Genomic DNA, 27349 nt, shown 5'->3' with positions numbered 1-27349 from the left:
ATTACAAACTAAATAAAGGAATCAATACACATACAATGAATAACTCCCTCAGAGAGAAAATCATGCCATGTGGTACTTATCTATATTTACTATCCTTCCACACAGTTAATTTAATAAGCACACATGCTATTGAAGGGAGACTAGACAGGAAAGGAGAAAAAGCAGTTAGAACAGAATCTTCAATGTTGAACTAATTTTTAACTTTAAGCTATGATGAACCAAAGGCTCTTTACACACCTGTCAGTCCTAGGTTATCTAGTCCAGTGGAGGTGTTTGGGCAAGGTGAAAAGAAGGATGGATGAAGACTGAAAATAACCCTTGGTGCCACTACACGGAACGGCTGGAAGATTGGCTATTAGGCAAGGACAACAAGGCCAAGTTGTGAGTAGACAAGTAAGGGAAAAATCCAACATCTTCCCCTAACCATAGTTTCTGGAAATGAAATGTATGAAGTTTGTGCTGCTCATTTTTATGAAGTCACAGGAAGGCTGGAGAAGCATCAACCATCCTGCATTTTTAGCCAGCAGCTCTATCACATGGATTGTTTACATCTCTTTGAATGTAGCACAAGAGGAAAAAAAAAAAACAACATCTAGTCAGAGACCAAACTTGTCCACCCTGAGAATATGTAATTTGAGCAGAGACCATACCACAACTACCTATCAACAAATTCGAGTAGACTAAATCAGCTCTCCCTCTTCTTATTTGGCTATTTATAAAGATGAAATGCTTGAGACAACATACCCATCATATTGTGCACATAGTTGATTTCTATCATGAAATATACATAAACACAGAGGCAGTAATTTCAGAACACAGAACAGGTACAGCATATGTACATTTAAGTTTTTGAAAATTGTACATGTAGATAAAAAAGTGGAGTCTTTCACCTCCTGAAGCAGATGGGATATTGCCATTGATTTCAATGAGGTCAGATTTACAGTCAGGATCTCTACAATTTTCATAAGCACCTGGGAGGCCCACTGCAAGGTAGTGAACTTTATGCATTGACAGTAACATAAAGAGTAAAAAAATCTACACATGCTTTGGTAATACTCTTTTATAAATGAAATCAACTATTAAGTATGCTGCTCTAACACACTAGTGAGTATACTCCATTTGTAAAAAAACAAATTAAAACGAAAGTTGATTTTGCAATAGCATAGATTTCAGTGTAGCACTTTTAAAGAGGAAAAAGACAATCACCACGTTTCCAATACTGACTCCTAAAGTGTGCAGACTAGCAAACTTCAATTTTCCCAGATGCTAAAGGGAACGAGGAAGGAAGGAATTACACAGTACTCAAGTCATTTCATCTCCACATAAGTGACTACAGCAACTATATAATGAAGACTTTATTTTTACTACCTGCTCATTACTTTTGATTTCTGAACCTCTGCCTCCACAAAGATTATCTTCATTATTGTTTGCACTCATCGCACCGTTGCTTAATTCTGGAGACCTAATTAGGTTTGATCCATATCTGTTCCCAAAGGATTTTGTTAACACTGAAGCCATCTTGTTAAACTGTGGTAAGGAATTTTCATTTGACCCTTGGAAAGTTTCAGAAGAATCTTCTAATGCCATGTAATTGTCTAGCATTTTTGCTCCAGCAACTGATTGATTTGGACCTTGTAGCACACCAGCTATATTTGGCATTTCAGAAGTAGCATCAGTACAGTCTTCTTTGTGATCAGATGAAGCAAAACCTGTATTTTTACCATTAATAAGTGACATATGTTCTTCTAGATTCATGCCAGACACCTGTGTGCATACACACGGAGCTTCTAAACGAAGATCATTAATCTGGTGATTCTTTGGTTCTGCATTTGGTGGACTACTAGTAGCAAGTGAATTAAGATTTCCCTTCGAAAAAGCAACCTCGTTATTATTGTCTAAAGGTAGCGACTCTTGTGTTAGCAAGTGGTTTTTCCTAGCTAGTGGTCCACTGTTGGTTACAGAAGTAAAAAAGTTATTTGTGTCTGCCGGTTCAAGTGGTAGCTTTGGAAAGGTTTTAATTTTTCTCAAAGAACCTTTCTTAAAAATGCCATCTCTCTCCAGGTCAATAACACATGATTTTATATCCAAAGCAACACTAGCAAAACTGTCAGTATACTCTGCATGTTTGTCCTCTTCTTTGCTCTTTTTAGCTTGAATTGCAAGTTGAGAATGTTGAGTTTTCTCATTATCCAGATTAATTTGCATTTCCTTTAAACCACTTTCTCTGCCAGTCACCACAGTAACTACAGAAGAGTCCTTATGACAGGTAGCTGTTACATCTTCCACTGCAGACGAATCACCTGCTATGTTGTTTTTCTCATTTGAATATAACTTAGATCCCAAACTTCTCTGACACATTCTTCCCTTCCACATGTTATCACAGACATCTAGATGCAAAAACAGATGCTTATATTAAACATGTACTTAAACCCTCTAATCTTTCCTAGTAAATCTTTGTATTGCTTTTTCTGCTATTGCTGTTATGTACCTTCTATGCTATGTATCTTATGTATGTTACAAATTATTTCTGGGCAATTCACTTTAAATAATAAAGGACGGTCTAAATATATTAATTTTGTTCATTAAGAGTTATATGTCTGCTGCTGCTCACCCCCAGTCCACAAGTATTTAGTAATAACTTTTTGATTTCTAAAAAGGAACCTATAACAGGAAACTACACATACATGGTATTTTAAAACTCATTAGATGTGTCAGGCAATCTGGAGTTCTAGACTAAATACATTTTAAGGTTACCTTGAGAAGCACCAAATGATTCAATTGAAAGAACTCTTCTTCCAACAGCAGACAGGCTTCGACAAATATTACTTGATGAAGCAATCTTCAGTTTTTCTTCACATAATGACAAAATGCTCTAGAGAAAATTAGTGTTAAATACTTAATGAATAGATTTGTGAATTTTGACTCAAGTGAATCATGTTAATGCACACAGTATATCTCACACAGAATTTACATGGTGCTCCACTGGAGGTCTTTATTGCACTGTTCCTTATACTGTGTGTTTCTATTATGTGGTTGAACTAATTTCTCTTTTTTACCATGGGCTATCATGAAATTATTTAATACTGTTCAAGTTCTGCCTACAGTTAGAACACTAAGAGCAACTGATAAAAAATTAGTAATCTTAAATGTTACACTTTAGGAATAACACACTAAAAACATAAAAAGCTAGGGTGGGGATTATTTTTTAAACAGTGACTGATTCGTCTTCAGTCATACAGGCAGGATGATGAATGTTTTTATTACTGAAAACACATTAAAATCGAATCCTGAATATTTGAAAAACCACAAAATACAAATATCTGGAAAGCACTATTTCCAATTAGAGAAAGCAATCAATATCATATTACAAGAAAAAACAGTATTATATCTCTCTAATCTGTAGCCTGATCATCATTTAATGGCATTAGCACCGGTCTCACACACAATTAACTACAGACAGTCACACACTTAAAAACCTGTCACTTGGGGCTGGAAGTAAAAGAGAGCTGCCTTTCCAAATGCATCCCACTGTTTCCGCAGTAACTGTTCCTAGATAACATTGATGAGACCTCATACAGCTCTTAACGCCCTATTTACCTTCTTCTGCTGTTGTGAATGGAAGGAAGAAATTCACTGCCAGTTCACATATCAGACTGAAGGAGGACAGGAAAAACTGAGACAGGTATCCAGCTGTGCTGGAGTCTAGTGAAATGCCTAGAAAACTCTATGGGTTTTCCCTTCACATAGGTCCCCTGACTCCTTTCCAGCCAAGAAAAGGCCCCGTGGAAAAGGAACGGAAAAAAAGAGAACAGATAGTCACAAAGCCACCTTCATATGCTACCCTAGACCAGCCCTGGCCCACTCTATTTTTGGGCTGACCCAAGTAGTCAGCAACAGCTTTCAGGGACTACAGACCTGGAGATGACAGGGAGTGCAATACAATCATTTTCCTGACTATGCTCAAAGCAGAAATGAAGACAGCAGACGACTGTTCTGAAGCAGACTGTTCTGAAGCAGACTGTTCTGAAGCAGACTGTTCTGAAGCAGACTGTTCTGAAGCAGACTGTTCTGAAGCAGACTGTTCTGAAGCAGACTTGAATTCAGAAAAAGTAACATCTGGACAACTGTGATCCTCTGGCTACAGTCTGAAAGTCTGCTAAAACAATGCATTGAAGCTAAAACTTTCACACAACATCAAATAACACTGTATTACATAACCAACATTAAGAACGTAAATTCTTTGAAAACAGCATCTTGAAAAATCCTAAGTGTCTTCAAATTCTTTTTAAAAACTAAAAGTGAAATAAGAGGCTAAATGGAATAAAATAAAAAAGTAAGGTATCTAATACAAATACTACTAAACATTTATATAATCATAGAAAATCTAGTTAGCAGTAATGCTTTGAACATGCCAAGGAGCAGAGGGTTCCTGGAGCACGACTGCCTTCATCCCCTTCTTAAATGCAATCCAAACATCATCTGAGGCGCCATATAAATTTCACAAGCATAATGCCTGTGATCTTCATTCCAATGACAGTCTCACTCTAAATATTAAATGGGAAGAAACTTGTGGATCTAAATTTTTTCCTTATCTGTGTATTCGCCCAACATTCTAAAAAATCAAATCACTGTAAAACATCTACCTCTGCTTTTCAGGTTGTATCTCCATTAGAGCAGGAAGAAGAATTTCTGCTGAGTCTGGGAAAACCTCAGCTTTCTTGCAAAATCTGAGTGTATTTTATATAAGGATAATCTCTCTATTAATGAGTGCATACACAAAAATATTTTTGTCACTTCTTTAGAAAGAAAATTATGTAGGGTTGTTTTACCTCAATATCTGGCCTATTTTCAGGATTCTCCTCTTGCATTTGTTCCAGCAGAGTATGCAGATCTTGTCCAAATTCTGACTCTGTCTCAGGTTCTAATATGTATTCTATTGCTGCTTTCAATGTTGCACCCAAAGAATAGATATGTGCCTGCACAAAGTTTAAAAAAGACATTAAATACACTACCAATTCTCTCTCTCCTGCCAAAAAACCTCTGGCATCACAAGGGATACAGCTTACGTTGTTTTCATTTTTAACTTACAAGGTAACAGTTAAATTAAACAAAAGGTAGTTTAATTTAAACAGAAGGAACAAAACAGGCTTCAGTCCTGCACTGGGGGATGTGCTTGTTGCAAACAGAAAGAAATAACCCTGTGGAGTCCAGCTAGAACCCTTCTTCTTCCTCAGCAATAATCAGTATTACAATTATTCATCAGCTACACTTAAATATGAAACTCAGCTCCCTGTGTGTAGGCAGCCAATATTTAAGTTAGAAGGATGCTGGGAGATTGAAGTGGAATTCCTCTCAGAAGGGGAAAAAACCCCAGTTTGACAGAAAACTATATACAGCAGTATTTTCTAAGTGCTATCAAGCATGAAGCAAGCAAGCAGAAACCATACAGCATAATATCATTTGTCTCTGAAAACACTCAAGAAAGAATTTTAAGAAATACTCTGCATTCGCCACCTCTGCTCTTGAAGTCCACAACTTTGTGATGAGCTGCAATAAATACGGATATGAGCCAACAGCCTTCTTAAATCTCGTGCTATTTTTCACCCTAGAAAGATGAGTGACTTTAAGGTTAAAAGTAATTTCCTCCTACCGCCCTACCTCAATTTTCTCATTAAGGTGCTTTATTATGTCTAAATTACATGAAGGGGAGGTGACTTGTTCCACAAGTATGGATATATGTTTACTTTCTAGTGAGGCAGGGCTCCTCCATGAAACAGAGTGCAACACTAGGTCATTAAGAAGCGCTGTGTGAGTGTGTAGCTTGGACAGTTCCACTTCTTCCCTTCCTCCATGCGGGTGTCCTGCCCCCACCCCACCCCCCCCAAACCAAGAAAACATAAACTAATGTTGACTGCTGGATCTAAAGCCTTGATTTACACTTGGGACACAAAGATTACAACAAAGATTAGAAAAAACCCCCATCTATCTTCTGATCTGAAAAGATTTTTTTTTTTTTGCAAAGCAGTAATTTCAGTCACAAGTTCTTCATTATTATACAACTTCACTATTAAGCAGAAGAGGTAACTGAAAACTTCCGTTCTTCTTTCAAGAATCTCAGAGAAACTCAGAAAAAAATTGTAACCATTTCTATTTTAATTTAGCAGAAGAATGAATGCTTTTCATCAATTCCAAGAGTAAGGGTTACTTCCCACCCTGCCCCCTGCCTTCATCACATCAAGCCACTATAACCCACTGAGTGGCAGCAGCCCCACTGAACTACGCTGTTGGCAGACTGGCATGGTTTGTTTTTGTGTGTGTCTAAGATAAAACAGGCTTTATTGGCAAAAGGATATGAAACTATGAAACCTGGACAAATAACCCACTAACAAAGTGATGGGATGACAGTTATTTTCTTCATACTTCCTGAAGGTACCACTACCCCCAACCATACTTACTTCAGCTGCAGACAATGAACTCCACACTGGACTATTAGGGCTTCTCACAACTCATATTAGTAAGTGTATAGAGGATGATAGTCTTACAGTCCACATAAGTTAACTTGCTATAAAACTAACTAGGTATAAACACCTTTCTAAGCCTGCCCAAGACCGAAGGTCTTGAAAGGTAACTGCTTGGATGGAAAAAAAAAAAAACTACACAGACCAAGGAATGCCAGAGCATCAGATTAAATAATGCCATGTAGCATGGGGACACCTTTGAATTCACAAGGTCCTTCTCAGAGTAACTGATTACAGCCTCCCAGTACAACTCCTAACACCAGTTACAGGTAGAATTGCTTTATGAGGAAAATCTGCTTTTAGACTCTAACATCCATTATATTATGGACCCCAAGTTTCACTGATGATAGTTTAAACATAACGTATTTACATAATGCGGCAAAACTAATCAACACATTACATTTGTACTCTATCAGCAAATCTTGCACCTCCATTCAGTATAGTGCTCTAATTACAGAAAATGCTAAGGTTAACAAAGGCAGCAGCAAAAAAAAAAATTCTAATTATTCATTCTTACGGGTTGGGGGGGTGGGGTGTGTGGCAGGGTTGGGGAAAGAGCAACTAAAACAGCCCTCAGAAACAGATAATGCTGTAACACTTGGCGTGTCCCTAACAACCCACATCAAGGGACAGGCTGTAGCCATGAAGTAAGAATTAAAAACAGTTTACATCAGATTTTCAACTCGACATATTTTTTTCCCCGTTTGACATTTAGCAAACAATACTTCAGGGAAACTCAGTGAACTAGAATATGGATGAAAGACTCTTGGTTTTGCCTCCTCTTTTTTTGTAGTTCAAAAGTGGTATTTTACACGTGTCTACAGGCATGACTTCTGAGGCTGTTTTATCATTTGAACATTAACTGTACATTTGAGCCTCTCTAAAAGATGTGTGTGATTCCTCAGCATCCGATTTAATTTACAGAATACAGTGTCTATTCCAAACACACAGTGCAGAAGAATAAGCAAGAGTTTATCTAGTCTTCTCTCAGAAATTTATAAGAAATAAAGTTATTTCTCATAATACAGAAGAGTAAGAAATCATATTAGAATATAATTGCATTATATAAAAACTCGAATATCAACTCCAAAAGCAGGACTAGAAAGATGTGGAACTTAACTTGGAGGGAACAAAAAAAGATTTGTCTTTTGCCAAATTTTCTTCATCCGCATAAGGATGGATGTGGACGTTATAGGACATAGGAAAGGCAGAACAACATATTACCTCATCCCACTATTTCCAATTAATAATTTCTGTTCACAGTGGGCTATAACTCATATCCCCTTGTCTGCCTTTAAAAGCACAAGTGTCTGAGATGCAAGCGGACAGGCTTCCACTTCTTTCATATTGAATAAAGTTTTCCAAGTCCTCCCCGCTCCCCAGCAAATCATTCTGTTGAGACACGTCCTTTCCTCTAACATAGGAAAGCTAGTTCTCAAGATGGCCATTTCAATTACCATAGCTTGTAATTAATTTCTGTGTTAAAACATTTACAAATGTTACAATCTTTTCAAACTCGAAACTTTGTTTAATGTAAATCCATGTTTTACCTTTCCCATCTCCCCAAACACCACCACTGCCACCCCCACAATGGGAAAGAAAATTCAGTTATTTAATGAACCTCCTGAGCTGGCAGTAAACATGGTTAACGCATAAGGTAACTCAATGTAACCTTAAATCTCCTGTCTGAACTGAAGCAATGGGAAAATGAGTTTGTGATCATCCACTAGGTGGGGCATTCCCCAAGTTTATGCATCAAATCTGCTTCTACTCCCTACCCTGTGTATGATCAGGAAGAAAACGTCACTTTCTGGGAAAGGAAAGCAAGATGGTAAATGCAATGAATAAAGCAAATTCATAAGTATAAAATATCTAATGCTTACTAGAATGGAATGCTCTCAATGAAAACAATCTCACAATTAAGTTAAGGTTCTTTTAGCATGTGATAATGAAAGTAACAAGTACAAAAGGGCAGCAAACAACTTTCCTTCTCCTGAAAGACAAGCAAAAATTGATACTGTATTGGCAGTTAGCAATTTTATTGGTTTTTCTTCCAGTGAAAATTTTTCCTTAGTATCAAAAAAACCCCCAAACCAATCCCCCACTCATTTTATATCTAGCTAAGGAGAAGAGTTTATGAATTACAGGAACCATTGCATTACAGAGTAGTAATATTAATAGCCTGATAAATAGCATGCATTTCAAGAAAGATCCAAAAGAAAAAACCAAACAATAAAATAACCTCTTCCCAGTTCCTAAAGAGATTTTTAAGTTAAAGGCTAAAGGTAACTCGTTACAAAAAAACCACGCAGACTGCTGGCAAGACTGCACTACCATATCAGCTTAGAAAAGGATGGGGCAAAAGGGAAAAAGTCACATTCGGAAACTGGATTTCCAGTTTTGTTCCTAGAGAGTACAGCTACTCTTAGCCAGAAGTTACCAAATATAACAAGAATTGTAGGTAAAATCATAATTGTATGCATCACTGGGAAGGTCATAATGGAAATAACACGGCCTTGAAAAAATCAAAACAGCGAAGGTCATAATCAAACAAGTAGATTCAAATCAAGATAACTTATACTAGGGTTGTTTCCCAGACACAAAGGCATAACGAGACTCAAAAGTGAAAAAAAGAAAAACAAATAAAAATTCAAAAGATGCAGATACTACATATTTCTAAAACATTCAGGCTAAGTACTGGAAGCACTTACCAAGGGAAAGCTTTTGCCATCATGTTAAAATTTTATATGATGAGTGAAATATATTCAAAAAAGCTTCTGTCAGTTCCAGCCAAAAGTTACCGAACTTGCTGCATGCCTTTTTATGACCATTAAACACTACAGGAAGTGAAATCAGAGAATATGAACAATCTGCTCTGGACTTAAAATCTGCCAATAAAAGATCAGGAGAGGAAGTAAAAGCTCCAAGCTTACACACAGAGTGTGAGAGGCTCTGTTGTATTACTGCTTGGCAGGGCTGAAGTACTAAGCTTTTACACAAATTCATACTTGCAGACAAACACTACAACAGAAAGCTGACAAAAGACCTTTCGAATAGTGACTGCATAAGCATTTAGCATATTGCAGTTACAAATAACGACCATTTACATTCTGTATCAAGATTTCACTGGGTGCAGAAATGCAGGTCTTCAGCAGAACAGAAGATGACAGACTATAATAGAACTAATACTTCTTGTGAAATATTGCTGACTAAATGATGAGCTACAGGAATAGTGTAAGACAATTCTTGGTTTTGACATTCGTATCTGACCTTTATTTTACCTTCCTTTTTTTCCTTTTTGATTGAGATTGCTGTACATATACAGATGTTTCCATCTTTTCACATTTCAAAGCATTTAAAGGTTCCATAAATTAAAGCTTCAGTGTTGTTACAAAACTCAAAGTTTTATAAACAAATTCAAGATAAAGCTTGAGAAAATTACTACTGGAAGAAAGCATTTAATATTTACTTATGTCTTTTTTCAATGTACTCACTTTAAAATGCATTATTTTTATGCAAAAGAGTCACATGGTAATAGTCTCCAGCAACAAAATGAAAGGGAAATAGGTCTATTATTTTTAATACTTCATTATGAAGGAACTAACAGTTTTCTACATAATTGTAATTACTGGAAGGTGCTGTATTAAATACTAGCTTTTCACTCATTAGCACATTCTGCAGACTAAGTGCCAAAGTGCTAAATCACTGTAGACTAATCACAAAACTCTATCTTGAATTAGGTGGCAAATACTGGAAAAACTACATTTTAAACCAAAGCTAATATTTGCAGTTTGTTCCTTCTAACTACAGTTGCTACTTAGGTTTCTCTCAAATTGCCTTTTAATTTACCTACCAACTAACAGAAAGCTTTCAAGTTTTAAAATGTCCTTAGGCAAACATCAGGTGATCAGTTTATACCACAAAACACAGGCAAGGATTCATAAATAGAATCATCTAAAAAGCAATGCTACAACAACATAAGGAGAAATGAACCAAGCAAAATCTAAACGCACTTGGAAAGAGCATGGATCACGTATACTGCGACTGCATGCTGCCTAGTCCCTACATTTTACTTCGTTTTCATTTCTTGTGACCTTTATTTATACCATTCAGTTTGAACTGTGGAACTCTTAGTACATCACTCTAATCTCACTGTTCTGTAGTTCCTGTCTGTAATGGTTCTTGACAATTGTTTTATCTCCATTAATGTGCCTAAGCAATTTTTTGCACCTATGTTTTACAGCAAGAACTTCCATAGCTTACTGCATACCAAAGAATTTCCTCTTGTTTTGAGTCCACCTGTGTTCACCTCATTGTTGCCACCTACTTCTTCATTTATGAGGGCTGGCAAACACTCACTCCATGGCTGCCGCCATGGCATACTTCACAGATTTCTAGCATAATTTCTCCCTCAGGGCATTCTCTTCCAGACTAAAGAATATTACTCTAAGTAATTGTTCCTTTTGTGAATGCTGTTTCACCATCTGGTCCTGGAAATTTATTTTCCTGCTAATTTTGTCAACTTGGTCACTACTCTATTCTGACACTTATTTGATCCGAATTTTTTATAATTTCCCATAAAGAAGAGTTGCAATGCAAGAACCTCCTGAAGGTCCTACAAGATAAAAAAACCCAAACAAACAAACAGTTTTTCTGCTGTGGCTTTCTTTGAAAAACTCTTTCGTATGTTGTTCATCTACAATCACTGCATCCTTTGGTCAGCATTTCTGTGTTTTGATAGATTTAAAAAAATTTGCTGTTTTTCAGACTTTTGTAAGCTTTTTGCATACTTCCTCTAATCACCTCCTTAGGCTGCTGTCTTCTTTGATAGGAGATACATTTGTTTAAAAAAACCCAAACATATAATAGGTTTACAGCAGTCTCCAAGCTACCTGCAAACACTAACAGCCATATGTTTTGGCTTTCCATATGGCTATGTAAAACACGGGTGTCTGCTGCCCATAGAATAAATTGCCAGCATCTATAGCAGTAATTAATTTGAAAAGCAATATTGTCAATTCAGAGGTACATGCAGAGAGAAGTCAGACAATACCAACTTTTCAACTTGACCTCCACATAGGTTCAAGAAGGTGTTAACTACTAGAGTGAACACTAAGATATATTTTGAGTCACTGGCAGCCACTTTAGTAAACACTCGTTTCACATTAAGAAGTCACACAAAGATGAACATAATGAGACTTGACCAAATTTAAACCATGCTACACACCTGACATTACCCATGTGTTTGCAGGGTGAGGATACAAATTGAGAACAGGTTTTTTTTTTGTTTTTTTTGTTTTTTTTTTCTCCACACATTCATCCCATCTGCAGGCTCCCTTAATCACAAAGATCATCACCCCAACATAAATGAATAGCATGCCAGCGGACTCCCCTCCTGCAGGAGTATAATTATGACAGGGAAGGAAGAACATTGCAATAAAACTGCTGGAGACCACAGAGGTTAGATAGCAAAAGTTACACACATTTATCTTTAAAGCTTCTTGAACAATGCAATTTTTAAAAAAATCATATTGAAACTGAGTTTCATGTGTCATAACTCTCCTTATGATTTATCAGCCATTGACCTCCTTACTTTTAAGTTAACCATAGGTAACGCCTATGGGTACGCCACAGGTAATTCATTTATCATTTAATTAAACTAAGACAAGTTATTGCCTGTAGGCATAGAAACAAAGAAACCTGGCAAACAGTTATATGCACGCTGAGCAGACTAGCTGTCTTCTCTCAACTGTACAAGATTTTTTTCATTGTATGGCAAATTATTTAAATTATTTTTTTAAAAAGTATATCTTTTATTCTTAAACAGAACAGCTATAGGTGACAAACAGCAAACAAGTAGGTAGCTGTTACTGCATATATCTGAAATGTAAAGAGAGGAGGGTAAACAGGAAAGATTTGGAGTTTTGGTGGTGGTGGCAGCTACTTTTGGTTTGATGGTTTGTTTTGTGGTTTTGTTTTTTTAATTAATTGTTTCATGGGGGAATGATTTCTGCAGAAGGAAACCTTGCTCCTTCATTCTATTCAGGCACAGAACTCATGCATAATGTGATGGGACTTGAAGTATATAGCCCATAAACAATTTTTTTACAATGAAAGTGTAACACACACATTCCATTGACATGCTTCTCCAAAACTGATTAGATCAGCCTTTCCAAGGAAAAAGGCAACTCTTGTTGCCTTTACAACTGAAAGGAGGAGAGGTTTGCTCCATTTATTTTTTTAAACTTGGTGAAAGGGCTTAAAAGTTTAAAAATCCTGGAGTACATATATGCCAACAAGTTTATACAACTCTACTCCAACTTGTCATCTAAGAAAGCCTAAGTCACTTGCAATGCATTTTCCAGGAGACAAGATCCTTAGCTTCAAAAGCATGTTCTCAATTGTTCTTTGAAGCTTTTCTGAAATGCTGTAGCTAAAGAGAATGATGTGTGAGTGACAACCATCAACCATGTTGTCATAACCCTGAAGGCTCTGTAACCTATATCTCAAGCAACCTAATAAGATAATTCTACAACCATCTAATTCACAGTGAAAACTGAACTAGTCTCAAAATTTCATCCAGAGGTTAGAAAATTGTCCATTCTGCCATCTACTTTTAAGACAGTTTCTGAACCCTTCAAAAAGGAAGTGGTATTTATGAATGTTCTCATACACTGTTGAAATGGCTCTATTTTCAGTTCATGCAAATGGTAAAAATGAATTTTTTGTCATGGTTCTAGGGAGTATAAAGTCTCCAGATCCAGTCTAGCAATGATCAAGGATTTTAGTGACCTAAATACCCATGTAAAACAGACATAAAATTAATGAAAGAGAAATCTTTTGATATCAAGTAATGACAAGCAATAATTTTGCTGGAGGTCTTCATGTTTCATTGAAGGGTTCAGGCTTACATTTCAAAAGCATTTTTGAACACTCTAAAGAGTAAGTAATGGAAATAAGCAGAGAATGCAATAGGAAATTAAGTGTTAGGGCAACAAAGAAATGAGTTTGAATGGGTAGCACCAGAAAGCGACTGATAATGCTGCCAGGACCAAGGAAGACAGCTTCATCCATAGTTGAGAAAGTATCAGTACTAATCAGAAGAACTTTAGTGGAAGACGCTGGAGGTAAACAACTGATCCAAGACATTTGCGCATCTTTAAAATTAAGGAGTCTACAGTTTTATGACACTGCACAAACATAACAGAAGAAAACAATCTCTCCTCTTTTCCAGAGAGTTTTGCTCATGATGGTACCTATCTACAAATTTATCTAACACAGCTCCTCAGGCTTCTACAAGGTAAAAAAAACCCAACTGTTTTAAGGCAAAACACCAAGTCCTCTTTTCACTCCCAATCTTTCCCTCACAAAACCAAAATCCTCAAATAAACTGATTTAAAAAATGCTTTTGTACATCACAGGATAATCATCCTCAGTCTTAAGGAAAATATATATCTTAGTTTTTAATGTCGCCTTCTAGGAATCTAATAGTCAAGTAAGGAAGAAACCTAAAATACTATGTATTTTTACTAAGCAGGTTACCTCTATGGTCTGTCATTTCTCTAAGGACATTTTTCTGCCTAAGAGACAGCCTATTCCTGATAAAAATGGAAGTCAGTCTGTGAAAAGTTGTGTTTCAGAAGATAAATTTATTTATTAATTATAAATTTATTTAGAAGCAAAACGGTAAAAATACTGGCAATATGCTCAAAAAGCTAGAGAGAGAAGATCAATGACAGCTATGTAAGCCTAACTTCAGAACTCAACAACAAGCTGTATGTCTGAGGTAATCAAATTATAAACTTTAAGATATTCCATACATTAAAAACAACTGCTGGAAAAAAAAAAATCCATTGGCCTCATAATCTTCCTTTGGTATAAAGTAACTACAGGGTGTTACTTTCTCAGTACAGTTTCTGAATAGAACCTCAACTGGGCTGATGATGTTGAAGCAAGAGCAGGAGGATTCTGCTTCCTCTTCTATAGCACAGTAGAGGCACAGGTAACCAAATAAAAGTAATTTATTTTTGTCACTGAAGGAAAAGACAGCTTTAAAGCTAACACAGAAGATAGAATGGTTTAGACTACAGGAGATAAGTTACCATTTGCTGATGACAAGCCTTGCTGCTGTTAGATAGAATCAGTCTCAAGAGGAGGCTACATGAAATTAAGGGAAACAGAACTTAAGAAAAAAGGCACCTAGGTGTTTCCAAAGACTTATTTCCCCCATCAGATAAAAACAAAACCAATACTCCCTGCCACTCCCCCCGCCCCAAAGAACACGTAGAAATTTTTTTTTCCTCCCTCCTGCATCGAGAGCTGAAGAAAGAACAGTAGAGATAATCTCACAGCATTCAAAGCTACTGCTTTAAAAGACCAGGAAAGCAGCAAAAGCAAGGCCTCCTTTATACCTTCTGCTGTTTTGATTTGGCAGAAAGATGAAGGCTTTCATATTCAGAGAAGGACCAACAACTGAGACATGAGCACTAGCTCAGTAATGATCAGCTATTGAGAAATACTGCAGTACCAAACTGACATCTCAGTTTTCTTCATTAGGACCGACATATATATACACACACTCACCCCTTGAACCCTTCTTTATCTATTCCCTAGAACCATAGGTTTCATTTGGCATTTCAACCCATGCATTTATATGCATACAAAATTTTTGTATGTATATGGTATATATCAATCCAAATGCCTTGTCACATTTCATAGGAATAAGCCATGTGAATCTTAACCATTCAGTTTTCAAAAAATGTAATACATTTTAGCTTGTTTTTTCTATCTGCACTAGTTACACCACTTTGTGTAGAATAGTTTATTTTTAAGGTTGTTGCCTTGACAGCAAAAAGCAAGAACAAGTTCTAGATTTGAAAACAGAGAAAACACTTTCTTTCCATTTGCTGTCCCATATTTCCTCCTCCCCTTCAAGGCAGTATTCAACTTTGTATCACTTTTTCAGTTCTGAAATATTTCTGAAAGGTTTTAATCCTGCTGCACGCTGAGGTTTCCTAACTACTGCATTTTATCACTTCTAAATAGTGGAAGAAGTCATTAAACAGAATCATTATCCAGTCTGCTTTAGATATTAAAAAAAATAGGCAGACAAGACTGAAAATTCACTGATTTCTGTTACAGAGGTTCACTAGAACAAGCAAAATTGAATAGCCACACCATTAAAAGATTATAAAGGCAAGTTCACACATGGTAGACATGGGTCCTTCATCTCATTGAAAGCTCTTATCTTAGAAATGTGGGGTTCCACATCAATGAACCTCTGTGTCAGACTCAATAGCAGTTTTGTGATGCAGACAAATAGCTATTTGAAACTGGTTTGAGACAGCCAATGTTTTTAACCCGAGGCAAACTTGTATTGTAGTGACAGAAATAAGGCTATTAACGAACTCACCAATATTTAACTATCCCTGTCGTGCTTCCCATTGGTCAAATTTCACAAGTTTAGCACTGTACTGCCCAAGGGCAAGAAAATAAAATAGGAACCATTTTCATTAGGAAAAGGTTAAAGCTCTTCCTATTTAGAGGAGGGAATCAGGACTCTGTAGAAGTTTATATTGAAGATGAATTGTTTAATAAGCCCAGTATATAGTCAAGTAGGCACATTTTAAAAGCCACCTCAAAACTGTATTTCTGCATCTCAGTCTCAATATTTTTATATAACACAAAAATTCACATTCTATACTGCTCTCTACAGTAGCATGCTAGCAAAACATTACAAAATCAGATGCTAGCCTTTATACTCAAGATGTTTCTAACTGACTTCTAGATTAAGATTCAATGAGAACAAAAAAGTGGTCAGTATTTGCTACAGCAAATACAGACACAACTTCCAGCTTAGAGGAGAAGCAGAAAGGGAGATCTTTCCCTCAAGGCAGGCAAGTAACAGCTTAAGTCACCAGAAAGTTTTTTCTGAGCACAGCAACATCACACACCTGCATATAAATTAAGAATAAAAGTGAAAATGGTAACAAATATACTCTATAGAAATTAATATTTTCTTTGGAATTACAGTGTGGATAATAACTCTAAAGTTTCTCTCCTATTTTCCTGTCTTTGCAGCACCAACGCTTAACGGTGCAGTTACTAGGGCACAATGGTAGTAAGTCTGTAAGGACACATCAAAATTGGAGGGGAAAAAAAAATAACATTAATAGATACCCAGGAGGTTCTCTATTTCAGTCCAGTGCTGTCCTAGAGACCAGTGGTACCTGCTTGGCTGCCTTTTGTGCCCTTGCACTGTGACAATGCTTATACCAGTTAGAGGAGGACATAACAGAACTACCCTATTAAAGGCTGCTCAGCACCACAGTCACTGCAAGGTCTTGAGACCTTCAGAAATGTAACTGGAAGCACTAAAGTCATCATCAACTGGAAAGCTCAGCCACACTTCACTGTTGGCTCTAAAGCCCCTTTCACAGCTACTTCCTGCTTAATATCTTTCTAAAAACTCTATTCTACATCTGACACTGAAGCTGACAGCTCCCTGAAGGGCTAGGTTTTGCGTTCCTACTCTCAACAGTAACTGAAGTTGGTGTTATACCCTTTTTACAGATGGAGACCAGGTCAGGAAACAAGGCACAAGTCTAAAACAAACCTTGTGAAATCAATTACTTTTCAGTCCTGTTCACTATTATTCAGACAAAACTTTAGATCTCTTGCTATTTGAAATTCCAACTAGAAACCGAAATTTGTTGTTTCAGACACCAGGACAATAACACATTTCAATTTGTTTCCTGTATCTATTACCCTTGTGTGCTTGTGAGTGCCAGCTAAGTTTAGTAACTAATTAGACTGGAGTCACAATTCCATTAGAGGTCTGGATCAGTAATTCACCAAGCAAGAAACAAAACATCTCTTGTTGAAATAACTGTAGCTTTATTTGAGAGATTTTTTTAAAAAGAGTTTAAAGAGGAAGAAGTCATCCAGTAGCTATACAAACCTCATTGTGTGCTCTCAGTTTAGAAGCCACAAAAGAGGTCATGCTCAAATCAAGCGAAACCTCTGGCTGACATGAGTATTTTAAATCAGCTGAGCTTTGACACTGGAGTAACAGCTGTCAAAGATCATTCTGAACATAATTAGTAGTTTCAATACTAATTTTTTTCTTCATATTGAAATCGGATGGTTTCAATACAAACACTACTTTCCATTGTTCTCAACAAACCATACTAAGCAGTTGCAAAAACACTCCTTCAACAAACAACGACTGAGGAAGGTCATCACCAAGGAAGAAGCAAGCAGTAAAACAAAAGTTTTCATACCCCTGTAAAAATGGCAGCTTACTGGTATAATTCAAAGAATCTTGTAATACTGAGAAAGCTCAAGGTTTCCTCAGAAAGATGTATATAAACCAGTGCTATTCTGCTATTTAGTAATAGGTGGTTAAAACTAGGTGTGAGGGGATAGATGAAAGTATGAATACCACTGAAAAAGAGAAGAACTTGAAGTATCAGCACCAAGAAGGAAACAGCTAGCTTGTAAAATTATCATGTTATAAACCCCTTATAACAAGTACATAAGAATTAACCCACTGTAGTTGTAGAAGCTACAAAAGCAAGCCAAGGTCAGCGTGGAATCCCCAGCAGAATCTGATTTGGTACTAAAGTACTTAAAATTCAACTAAACTCCACAAGCAGTAAGAAGTAAAGCTTCGAAAGTTCCACAAATACTCAGAATCCCTTAGCTGTCTGACAAAATGCACACAAATCCCAGAATAGAACAAACACCTCTGCCTCAAAGGGGAAAGCCTTAGCTTTCCAGTCTTGTGCATCGTCCTAGGATGGTCAACGAGAAACAGCTGAGGCAACAAACCACTATAGTAGCACTGCACTCCCTGCTTTGCAAGGCTCCACAACTTGCTGAAGAAATAGGAGTAACGGACAGAAGTCAGCGCACCCAGCTTTTACCCCTCTTCACAATAGGCAAGGCAGAACAACTTGACTTCCTTCCACACAAACGTGTACCCTCAAGTATCTTCATCAACATTTTCAAAGAAAGTAAAAGGGTCAATGTTCAGAGCCACCCCCACTCACGACAACTTTCACTGAGTAATTGCTGTTTGTGCTCTCGATGGTATTGGGATTCACTAGGGCGTAACAGGCTTTTAAGTACTGCCGAAAGAGTTAAATAATAAACCTGTGCACAGACAAGTTTTACCCAAGAGGGATACAATGGCCTTGTATATCAGAACTAAAATTTCAGATCCCTTTATTCCTACAGTCTTTCCAAATACCTATTTCACCTTGTCCCATCCCATTGGTCTTTAAACCTCTTTCAGTGTATCTATTTGCTATATGTATACAATTCAGCAATTTTCTTTTCACCTCCTAGAGGTGAAGAAAAGGTTGGGAGAAACACAAGCTTGCCAGAGGAGCAAATAATTCCACTAATCCTTTGTGTTTCTGTGTCAAGTCTTCGATGCTTGTTTTAAGGGGCAAGGGATGGGGAACACATAAAATCTTATAAGCAGCTTCTGAAGTACAACAAAAAGAAAGAAACAAAAAAATAGTCACCTTTGGGTGACTTCGGCATTTGCTTTCCTCAGGCATACCTGAATATACAGACTACTGCAGCTGCCAAGGTTACATGCAAATAACCACCTGCCACCCGCACTGTCCCACCTCGTCCCCCAAAATTCACAAAAAACCAGCTCTGGGGGTGGGGGGAGAGCAAGCACAAAATCACTACAGCTCTGCTGGCCTATGTAACCACATTAACAAAGCATAACAGAGAGAAATGTTGCATCTCTAACCTTCAAAGATTATACTACTTCATATTCTCTAATACTACCCTTCCTGCTTCATCATTCTCATGACTTGTAGGTAACACTCCCAAGGTTCACTTACCTTTCCCTTCACCTTGCCACTACCCCCTCCCCACATATAAAGAACTATAAACATGACTATGAAGGCTATAACTACAAAAAGTAAAAGCTATTTGTATTGAACTATAAATAAACATAATTTTTTTAATACCTTGAATAGAATATGTCGTTAATTAAAGCATTTGAATTATCTAAGAATACATGCTAGAAAAAATACTGTATTAAGAAAGGCATGTTCAGTGAGCAAGCACTCCTGCAGCATGCAATGAGATGGCTGGCTTGGGAGGCTAATGAATTAGTATAAACAATTAAAATCTAATTTAACAATGTAGAGCATTTATGCATTGCAAAGCAACAGACAGACATTTGTTTCTTTATTAAATCAAAGGTAAAATTGCTGATTATCCTTCCATGAACTACTTTATTGAAGAGGATGGCAAACAAATTTTATATTTGGTCATAAAAGTTCATGGCTAGTCCCTAAACAAGCAAATGTAACCAGTGAAGGATAGCAGTGAACATAATACAGACCAGCTGTGATCTAGGGCAACACATTATTCAGCCAAAATAGATTCTCACATTTTAACAGTTAGTGAAGAAATGTTTATACAGAAAATTAATATAGCATTTTAAGTTTACTTTTTATTTCCATAAAACGTACCTAAACAGCACAATTTACTATTCACAATCTTTAACTGTGTTAAAATTATATGTTGAGAATGCTGAGCATTTAAACCTCTCTCTATTTTACAGATAAATTTATAAACTTGCCTCAAAAGTGTTACCGGTGATATCAAATTCTGGTGGAACAAAGGCACCCTCTGGATCATCTTTGAAAGCAAAAGGAAAAGTGTCAAATTAGAAATTAGTAGTCCTGTTTGTTTAAAAAGCAAAACTATTTAATGATACACTCACATGCAATTCAAAAGAAACTATGTATATAGGTGTATTTTGGTTCCCTCATAGCTGATGTACAAAAATCTGTTATCCACATTTCTAGTATTGCAAATAAAATGAAGCAATGTTTTCAAACTTTCTGCAAGAAGAAAACATTTTTTTTCCTACTAGGAAACAACATAGACAAAAAGCCCCCAAAGAAATACATGCCTAACCACTTCTTACCTTCAGACATTTATGTTTGGACCAGTTATCATCTAAGCTGGTGTGGCTGAGCTGTGGCTTGCAAGTTTGATTTGATTAATGGGACACTTCCATTCACTATTTTCCACTGCAGACTTGGGTGATAAGGGTTCAAGCAGCAAAAATAACCTGGACACATAATTGCCTCTTCATCTACAGGCCACCTTAGGACCCTGACCTTTTTACTTAGTTTGTTTTAATTATGATAAAAGAGTTCAGTAAGCACATTCCTTCCCACCCTGTGTGCTGCTTAGGAGCCACTTCTGAGTGAAGAGGTGGAAAGAAGAAAAGAACATCTTATGAGAAACCAATTTTGCTGCTGCATCCAAGTATCACTGTATTGATGTTACACAAATTCAGTAAAGAACATTAGAGGATGAAAGAAACTGCCCAACTAAAAACCTACTCTTCACATACATATTCAAGTTATCTAGTCTATCTTCCTGTAAAGCCCATGGATGACTGAGATCATTTAGAAGCAAACACTGTAAGTTTCCCTTCTCAACAGGGAGGGAAAAAAAAATATGCTCACAGGTGTAGCATACTCATCATAGCTTTAGCTCTAATGATGCTTCTAGGCCTGTATTTTATAAGTAAAATGCAAAGCTCTTTTACTGTGAAGATACTAAACTCATATGGTAGAGAGGACTATAGGGGACCTTCTGTGTTTACAGGTTCACATAGCATAGCTACATGGCATGGCTGACTATTCAGATGCCACCAACTGATCTACAGGTCCTTACAGTGTTCCTGATTCTACTTTCCCACTGAAAGAGGAGTGCACAACTATTTCTGCACTCCCCCCAGCCCTCATATTGATATTGGGGGGTGGGGTGGGGGGTGGGGTGGGCAGAAAGGGAAGGAAAATAATGGAGAGAAGATGTTTTATTCCCCCTGCTCCCCCACCCCAAGTCTACTGCTCCTTTTAATTTCCCTACTAACTTCTCCCTTTCTTTCAACAGAACACTTTCAAGGCTGTACAAGCACATAGTTGTTTTTATCACCGGTAAAGCTCACTGTGTTTTTTTAATATAATGTTTACAATGGAAATTTGTCTGATGCGAAGAGACAAGAAGATATCAGAGCCCTTGGCAGAACATCCTATTGAATGTTTGTCACTTCAGCACCACAGAACCTGCAGGAAGTAGAACTTGCTGCTAAAGCAGAGGTGACAGGCTGTTCATACTCACTGCAAATCCAGGCGTTATAATTTTCTTCTGGAAGAATGAATCCATAGGCAACAACTATAGGGAAGCAAAAAGGACAACCTCCCCAAGTGTCTATCAACAAACTGTATTTTAACCAAACAGTAACAAGATCTGAGGGAAAAGGGAAGAAAGAGAGTCAAAGACCCAGTGGCATGTGTGTATGAAATAGAATATACACACAACTTCTCGCACTCCTAGGAAAAACACGACTTTCTTTAAAGAGAACTAATGAAAAGTCTCTTCCTCGGAGACCAATATGACTTCAGGGAACAAAAATTTTGTACATTTGCTTTGCATGGGAATTTGTTATCCCACATTTTAAGCAGTTGAATATGGCAAATTCCTGGATTGATTGTTTGCCAGCTATTCAATTAGAAAAAAATCAATTTCTTCTTAAATGTTTTAGCCTTTCTCAGCTGCAAGCAAAGATCTTAGTTGAGAGGCATTTTTTCATCCACCAGATTTATTCTCTTCAAGAAGTCTTTCATATACCCTTATGAATACCAAGACAGCTTTTTTTTTCCAATTCTGAGTTATGACAAGCTCCTTAAAATAATGGAAATTGATTCCACATTACCCTATTAACACAGAACTAGAAGTTGACTCATGTATTTGTGAAATTTAAGCACAAAAGAAATAGCGCAACAATTATGTAGACATTTTTTCATCTTTATTAATTACAGTTTATGATGTTACATGCTTATTTGAAATTCTGTCTCTAATTCTAAAGAAGGCATCAAATACTTATTTGTTGCAAAATACCACACCCCATTTTTTCTAAATATTGTGATCTAGATTTTAACTAAAAGAATAAACACTTATTCTGACAAAGATAAAAAAAATTAGGTTAAAGACAACATAACAAAAAACTCAGTTAGTTCGTATATGGACTAGAATGGTTCTTCTAGTTACAAGCTGTCATAATTTCAAAAAGACTATAGAATGAGAGCTGGGTTTTGGTTGGGTTTTTTTTTTTCTTCCTAACATCCCTAACAGGATCAAGACAAAGCCTCGAGGTGGGTAATGTGAAAAGGGATGGCAACAATAACATGCTATTTTGTCTGTGATGAAATCAGAAGTAATTTTCAGCTAAGCATCCCACCATTCATCTGCTACAATACCTAAGACCTTACATGTTACTACATACTGGTTATAGGATATTAAAATTCACTTCTCAGTCAGTCATCACACTTGCTGAGTCTAAAAATCATGATTTAAAAAAAATAATAATCCTTTATTCAAGGGAGAGCTTTCCTTTCTAATAGTGAATATGCACTACAATTGCCCCATTTTCTATGGCCACTATCATCAAGATACATTCAATGTCAGATTTCTCTAAAAATAGAATATATCTTTGAAATGAGAACTGCAAGAGACCAAGAACGTGCTTTACATAGGTAAAGAACTGTGCATGCAGATACAGAAATACATAACCCACAGTGTTTAAAATGGGAATACATTACATTCCCCTGGATAAGTCTTAAAATAACTAGGAAGAATCTTCTAAGCAAACTCATTAAAGACTTTGCTTATCAATCACAGAACTGAGTATGTAGATTCATGCAGACCTATACTCACCCACTCCTAAACAAGTTTTTGTGTTCTCTTTATTTTAATTACAAGTCTTAAAAATAAATTACAATGTTTTACTACATTCTCTCGCAAAGAATTTTCCATAGTTCTAAAACAAATGGCCTGGAAACACAAATACTTACCACTGAGCTGTTCCATGAAGCATACATTGCCATTGGTGTTAAAAGCCAAAGTGTCAGGAGTGATGCAGAGAGTCTGGAAGATTGCAGAATGGGCAATGCTCTTCAGAGAATGGCAACACTCCAGGCAAACAGCCCAAATATCTTGCTCTGTAAGACAGCTATCCCGCAGTGACAAAATATCAGCAAGGGACACATTCTCCTGCCAAGATACGAATTCATAAATTACCCTGGATTTCATGACACTACTCTGCGTATCACAGATTAAATTTGACACAATTGGCTACAAGTAATGTTTCCAGCAAGTTCTTAGACTTTCTAGGACACTGATTAACACCCCAAGAAACACCAAGTGCATGACTGCACTTAACACAGAGTCTCTTAAGACACACAGTTAACCTGAACAAAGGTATCACAGTATGTTAACAAAAAAACCCCAACTTACTATGGGAGCTATACAAGGTACATAAACACTGCATCAAAGTTATAGGAACAGGGCTTTTGGAGGTAAAAGCAGAGAGTCTAAGTTAAGAGATTTTGTTTAACCCATGTCTCCCTTAAGATCTCCGAGGTGCCTTCAGATAAACTACTTAAAAATTCTCTTCACAGCAGTTTTCCCTATCATCTGTAATCTGGAAGAAAATACCCTCTAAATTATCCTGTCTTAATAATGATGCTGTTGTGAAGTTTAGTGGTGTAGACACTCAAACAAAAAACAAGTCACAGTAAGAAGTGTTCTTATACTGCGACTTAAAAACAAACACTCTGGTTGTCCTAGGCCTCCCCATTCTACCCAGAGCTCTTAGTGATCAAAATAGCTCATGGACTTGGTTTCTAAGTTACTGTTCTAAACTACAAGTCAACTTTCTTTGACCCCATCATCACAGTAACGCTATGAAGAGTCCAGTTTTTTTGGCTTTTCTGTTCAAGATGTTCAGAAACAATGCTTAGCTCAAAGCAACTAGCCTTTTAATGTACATTTTTTAGAATACAAAACTAATAATGACCCATGGCTACAGAAATAAAGTTTTCATGAACTTAAAATGAATGACAAAAACCATCCAAACATCAATTCCATCTGTAATAAAAACTAAGCTAACAAAAATGGAACTATCTACAGAAGTTACTTTGCATCAAAGCTATACCACTATTAATTATACATAATATTTTCTCTTTTGTAAGTCATAATTAAGACTAAAGACTACACTTCTGGATTACATTAAACATACCTTGAACTGAAGATGTAGCTGCACACTACTTAGAATACAGGAAAAAAAGAATGTCAGCATAAGCAAAACAGAATGTGAGGTATGTTACAGCTCAGAAAACTGCAGTGGTTTAAACTTCTAATCCCTTCGCAAATACGGTTATAACTTTCTTCATGTATCTCAGTAGTGGAGAATATCAATGATATTTGGATTACCATTTACATGTTAGTTTGCTAACATGTTTTTTGAGAATTAAGTATTGCAGTTATAATATCCTTTAAACAAAAACCAACTCTTCACCCAAAAATTTATTTTGCTTTTTAGTGTAAAGTACAATGCTTGATAAATACGAGGAAAAAAACCCCAGTAAGAAATAAAACACAGTTGTTATTATTTTGGAAACTTAGCATCTATTTTCAATATTCTAGTTTTCATCAGCCTAGAGATGGATTGATTTACTAATGGCAGCATTACTACAGTGTCTTCCAGCACGAGTCAGGGATCCTGGTCTCACTGAGTTCAATGCTACATAATAATGAATGGCAAAAGCCCTTACAGTTCAGGTACATGAAACAAAAGATCACATTTTCTCTGTGCTATGCTCAGCACCATATGTGTAATGCTGCCATCAGATTTTGAGGGTGGATGAGGAGGTATTGTACATCTTTATGAGGAACTTCTTCCAAGCACCACGGGCTGCACAGAGGTTCCTGTGTCTGAAAACATAAACCTATGACAAGCTGCTGGACCACAAATCATTAGACTTTGAAACTGTTTATTCTTTGGTCAACCAAAAAAATAAAAAAAAAAAAGAAAAAAGTTCTATTATGAAAGCAACGAACCAGTAATTATTGTTATTTTTAACTCTCTTACGACCATCCAGAAATGTTGCATGATTGCACTTGCCAAAACTGCAGAAGAATCAAGATGCAAAACTGAGTTTCATCTGTGCATATGCACAAGAAAGACTCAATTTAGAAATTATGTGAAATAAAAACCGCAACCTCCAAGACAGCCTCAATATCAAATTCCAGTCACAATCAGGACTTGATAGAATTTCTTTTGAGACAAGCTTTAAGGTTGAGCTCTACAGTGGGTATTGATCATCAGTGGCAATATCTACAGTTTAAACTTAGAAAATTGGCTTTGTCTTGTGGTTATTTGGAAAGTAAACAAAAGATGTTGATGATTTCATGTTGGACAAATGTATCATCCTTCCAGGGTATGTTAAAGTTAGGTAATATGGCGGGGGCGGGGGGGAGGGCTGGGCAGGGAGAGGTGAAGAAAGAGGAAAAATAAAAAAAAAAAAAAAGGCCTGTGAATGCTCAGTGGCTTCCATCAGCCATGGATGGCTAGGTGAAGACGAAATCAAAGTAAAATCACCACCACCACAAGTCTTCCTCCTTCCAGGACATGAACTCCAGTTATTTACTTCACAGAAACCAGGTATTTCTCAAATGACCATACCACCTGGACCTTAGTTATTCAAGTGGCGATTGTAGCAAAGCAAGGCCTTCGTAGAGAACGAAGCATTGAAACAGAGACACGCATTTGACTAGTTTGCATCCCCAAAGCAATACGAAAGCAAAGTTTTCACTGTGAGAGGAAAAAAAAATTCTTTTAAGACTAACACAAGAGTTTCTGGCAAGCTGAAGTTTCTGGCAAGCCACAGCTTCAGTACTTTGGATCACTGAAAATTGGTTTGCTCAAATTACAGGAAAACTTGAATATGTAACACACCTTTTCTCTCTGGTCTCATCATCAGTAAGAGACACTAATAAAAGGACTTACTGTTTAATAGCTGCAAAAAGTGAACTGGTCAGACAACTGTGCTTTAATTGTTCACTTTAGTCCTCAATTTTCTTTTACATTTTCTTCAGAAAGTATAAAACAGTTCAGTAGCATACAACTAAGCAGTGGAAGAGACAGTAGGAAATAAAAATGAACTGGCCACAGACCACAACTTAAAAATTTTTACATAAATACTAAGGAGTGCTAGATAATGAAGTTCCTACTAAAAAAAGGCATCTGAAATACACCCTCACCCTCAGTATTTCTTTCACTTCAGCTCAAGCAGCTCCTTGCCTCACATATTGGCTTCTGTAAACCACATACATCAGACACCAACCTCATTCCTCACACTATGTACAGTGGTAAGAAGCAGAGGCTCCACTAAATGACTAAGCAGCTAAGAGTTAGGTACATCAGTATTGACATCTTTCTGACACCTGTCTGTTTGCCAAAATAATTCACACAAACTTCAAAACAACCCATTCCAGAATCGTGGAAAACATGGCAAACATCATTCATTAAATTAATTCCATTTGAAGAAAAGCAGTGGGCTGCCTGGGTAAGCTCATTAAGTACTCTTCAAAGCAGCTCTTTTTTATTAACTTCTCTAATCACCAGGTGATAGGTCATGTTCATCCTCTCAACAAGAATATTGAAAATATTCATGTGCCTGGAATAACTAAATAGAAGTGACTGGTTGGAATCCACAGTCAAAGCATATATTGAGCAGGTGAGAAAACCAGGCTCAGGTCTTCCTCAGCCGGAAGAGTCGACCCTCAGACTTCCCCATTGTGAAGAAATACTGTAAATACTTACGATAACTTGTAAAAGCAGGCCACTACCACCTTTCTTCCATATTTTGCTTAGGCCAGTCTGAGAGGGCCTACTACACTGAGCACTACAGATGATGGGAGGAAGATCCAAACAG

General features: G+C 36.8%; 1 protein-coding gene across 1 annotated transcript in view; it reads right to left on the bottom strand.

Annotated features, from left to right (window-relative positions):
• KNDC1 (kinase non-catalytic C-lobe domain (KIND) containing 1) overlaps positions 1-23663 on the bottom strand; it is a 55551-nt gene extending 31888 nt beyond the window's left edge. Inside the window, exons 1-5 of the mRNA XM_010138029.1 lie at positions 23426-23663; positions 20134-20192; positions 4830-4976; positions 2755-2872; positions 1369-2387 (exon numbers count right to left, since the gene is read on the bottom strand). Coding sequence (XP_010136331.1) covers positions 1369-2387; positions 2755-2872; positions 4830-4976; positions 20134-20192; positions 23426-23663 — 1581 coding nt within the window. The remainder of the gene's footprint in view (positions 1-1368; positions 2388-2754; positions 2873-4829; positions 4977-20133; positions 20193-23425) is intronic.
• Positions 23664-27349: the final 3686 nt, after the last annotated feature.

This window comes from Buceros rhinoceros, unplaced genomic scaffold (assembly GCF_000710305.1).
Source record: "Buceros rhinoceros silvestris isolate BGI_N320 unplaced genomic scaffold, ASM71030v1 scaffold14236, whole genome shotgun sequence".
Classification (NCBI taxonomy): domain Eukaryota; kingdom Metazoa; phylum Chordata; class Aves; order Bucerotiformes; family Bucerotidae; genus Buceros; species Buceros rhinoceros.
Note: the sequence above shows the minus strand (reverse complement) of the source record. Positions and strands in the feature narration are given on the sequence as shown.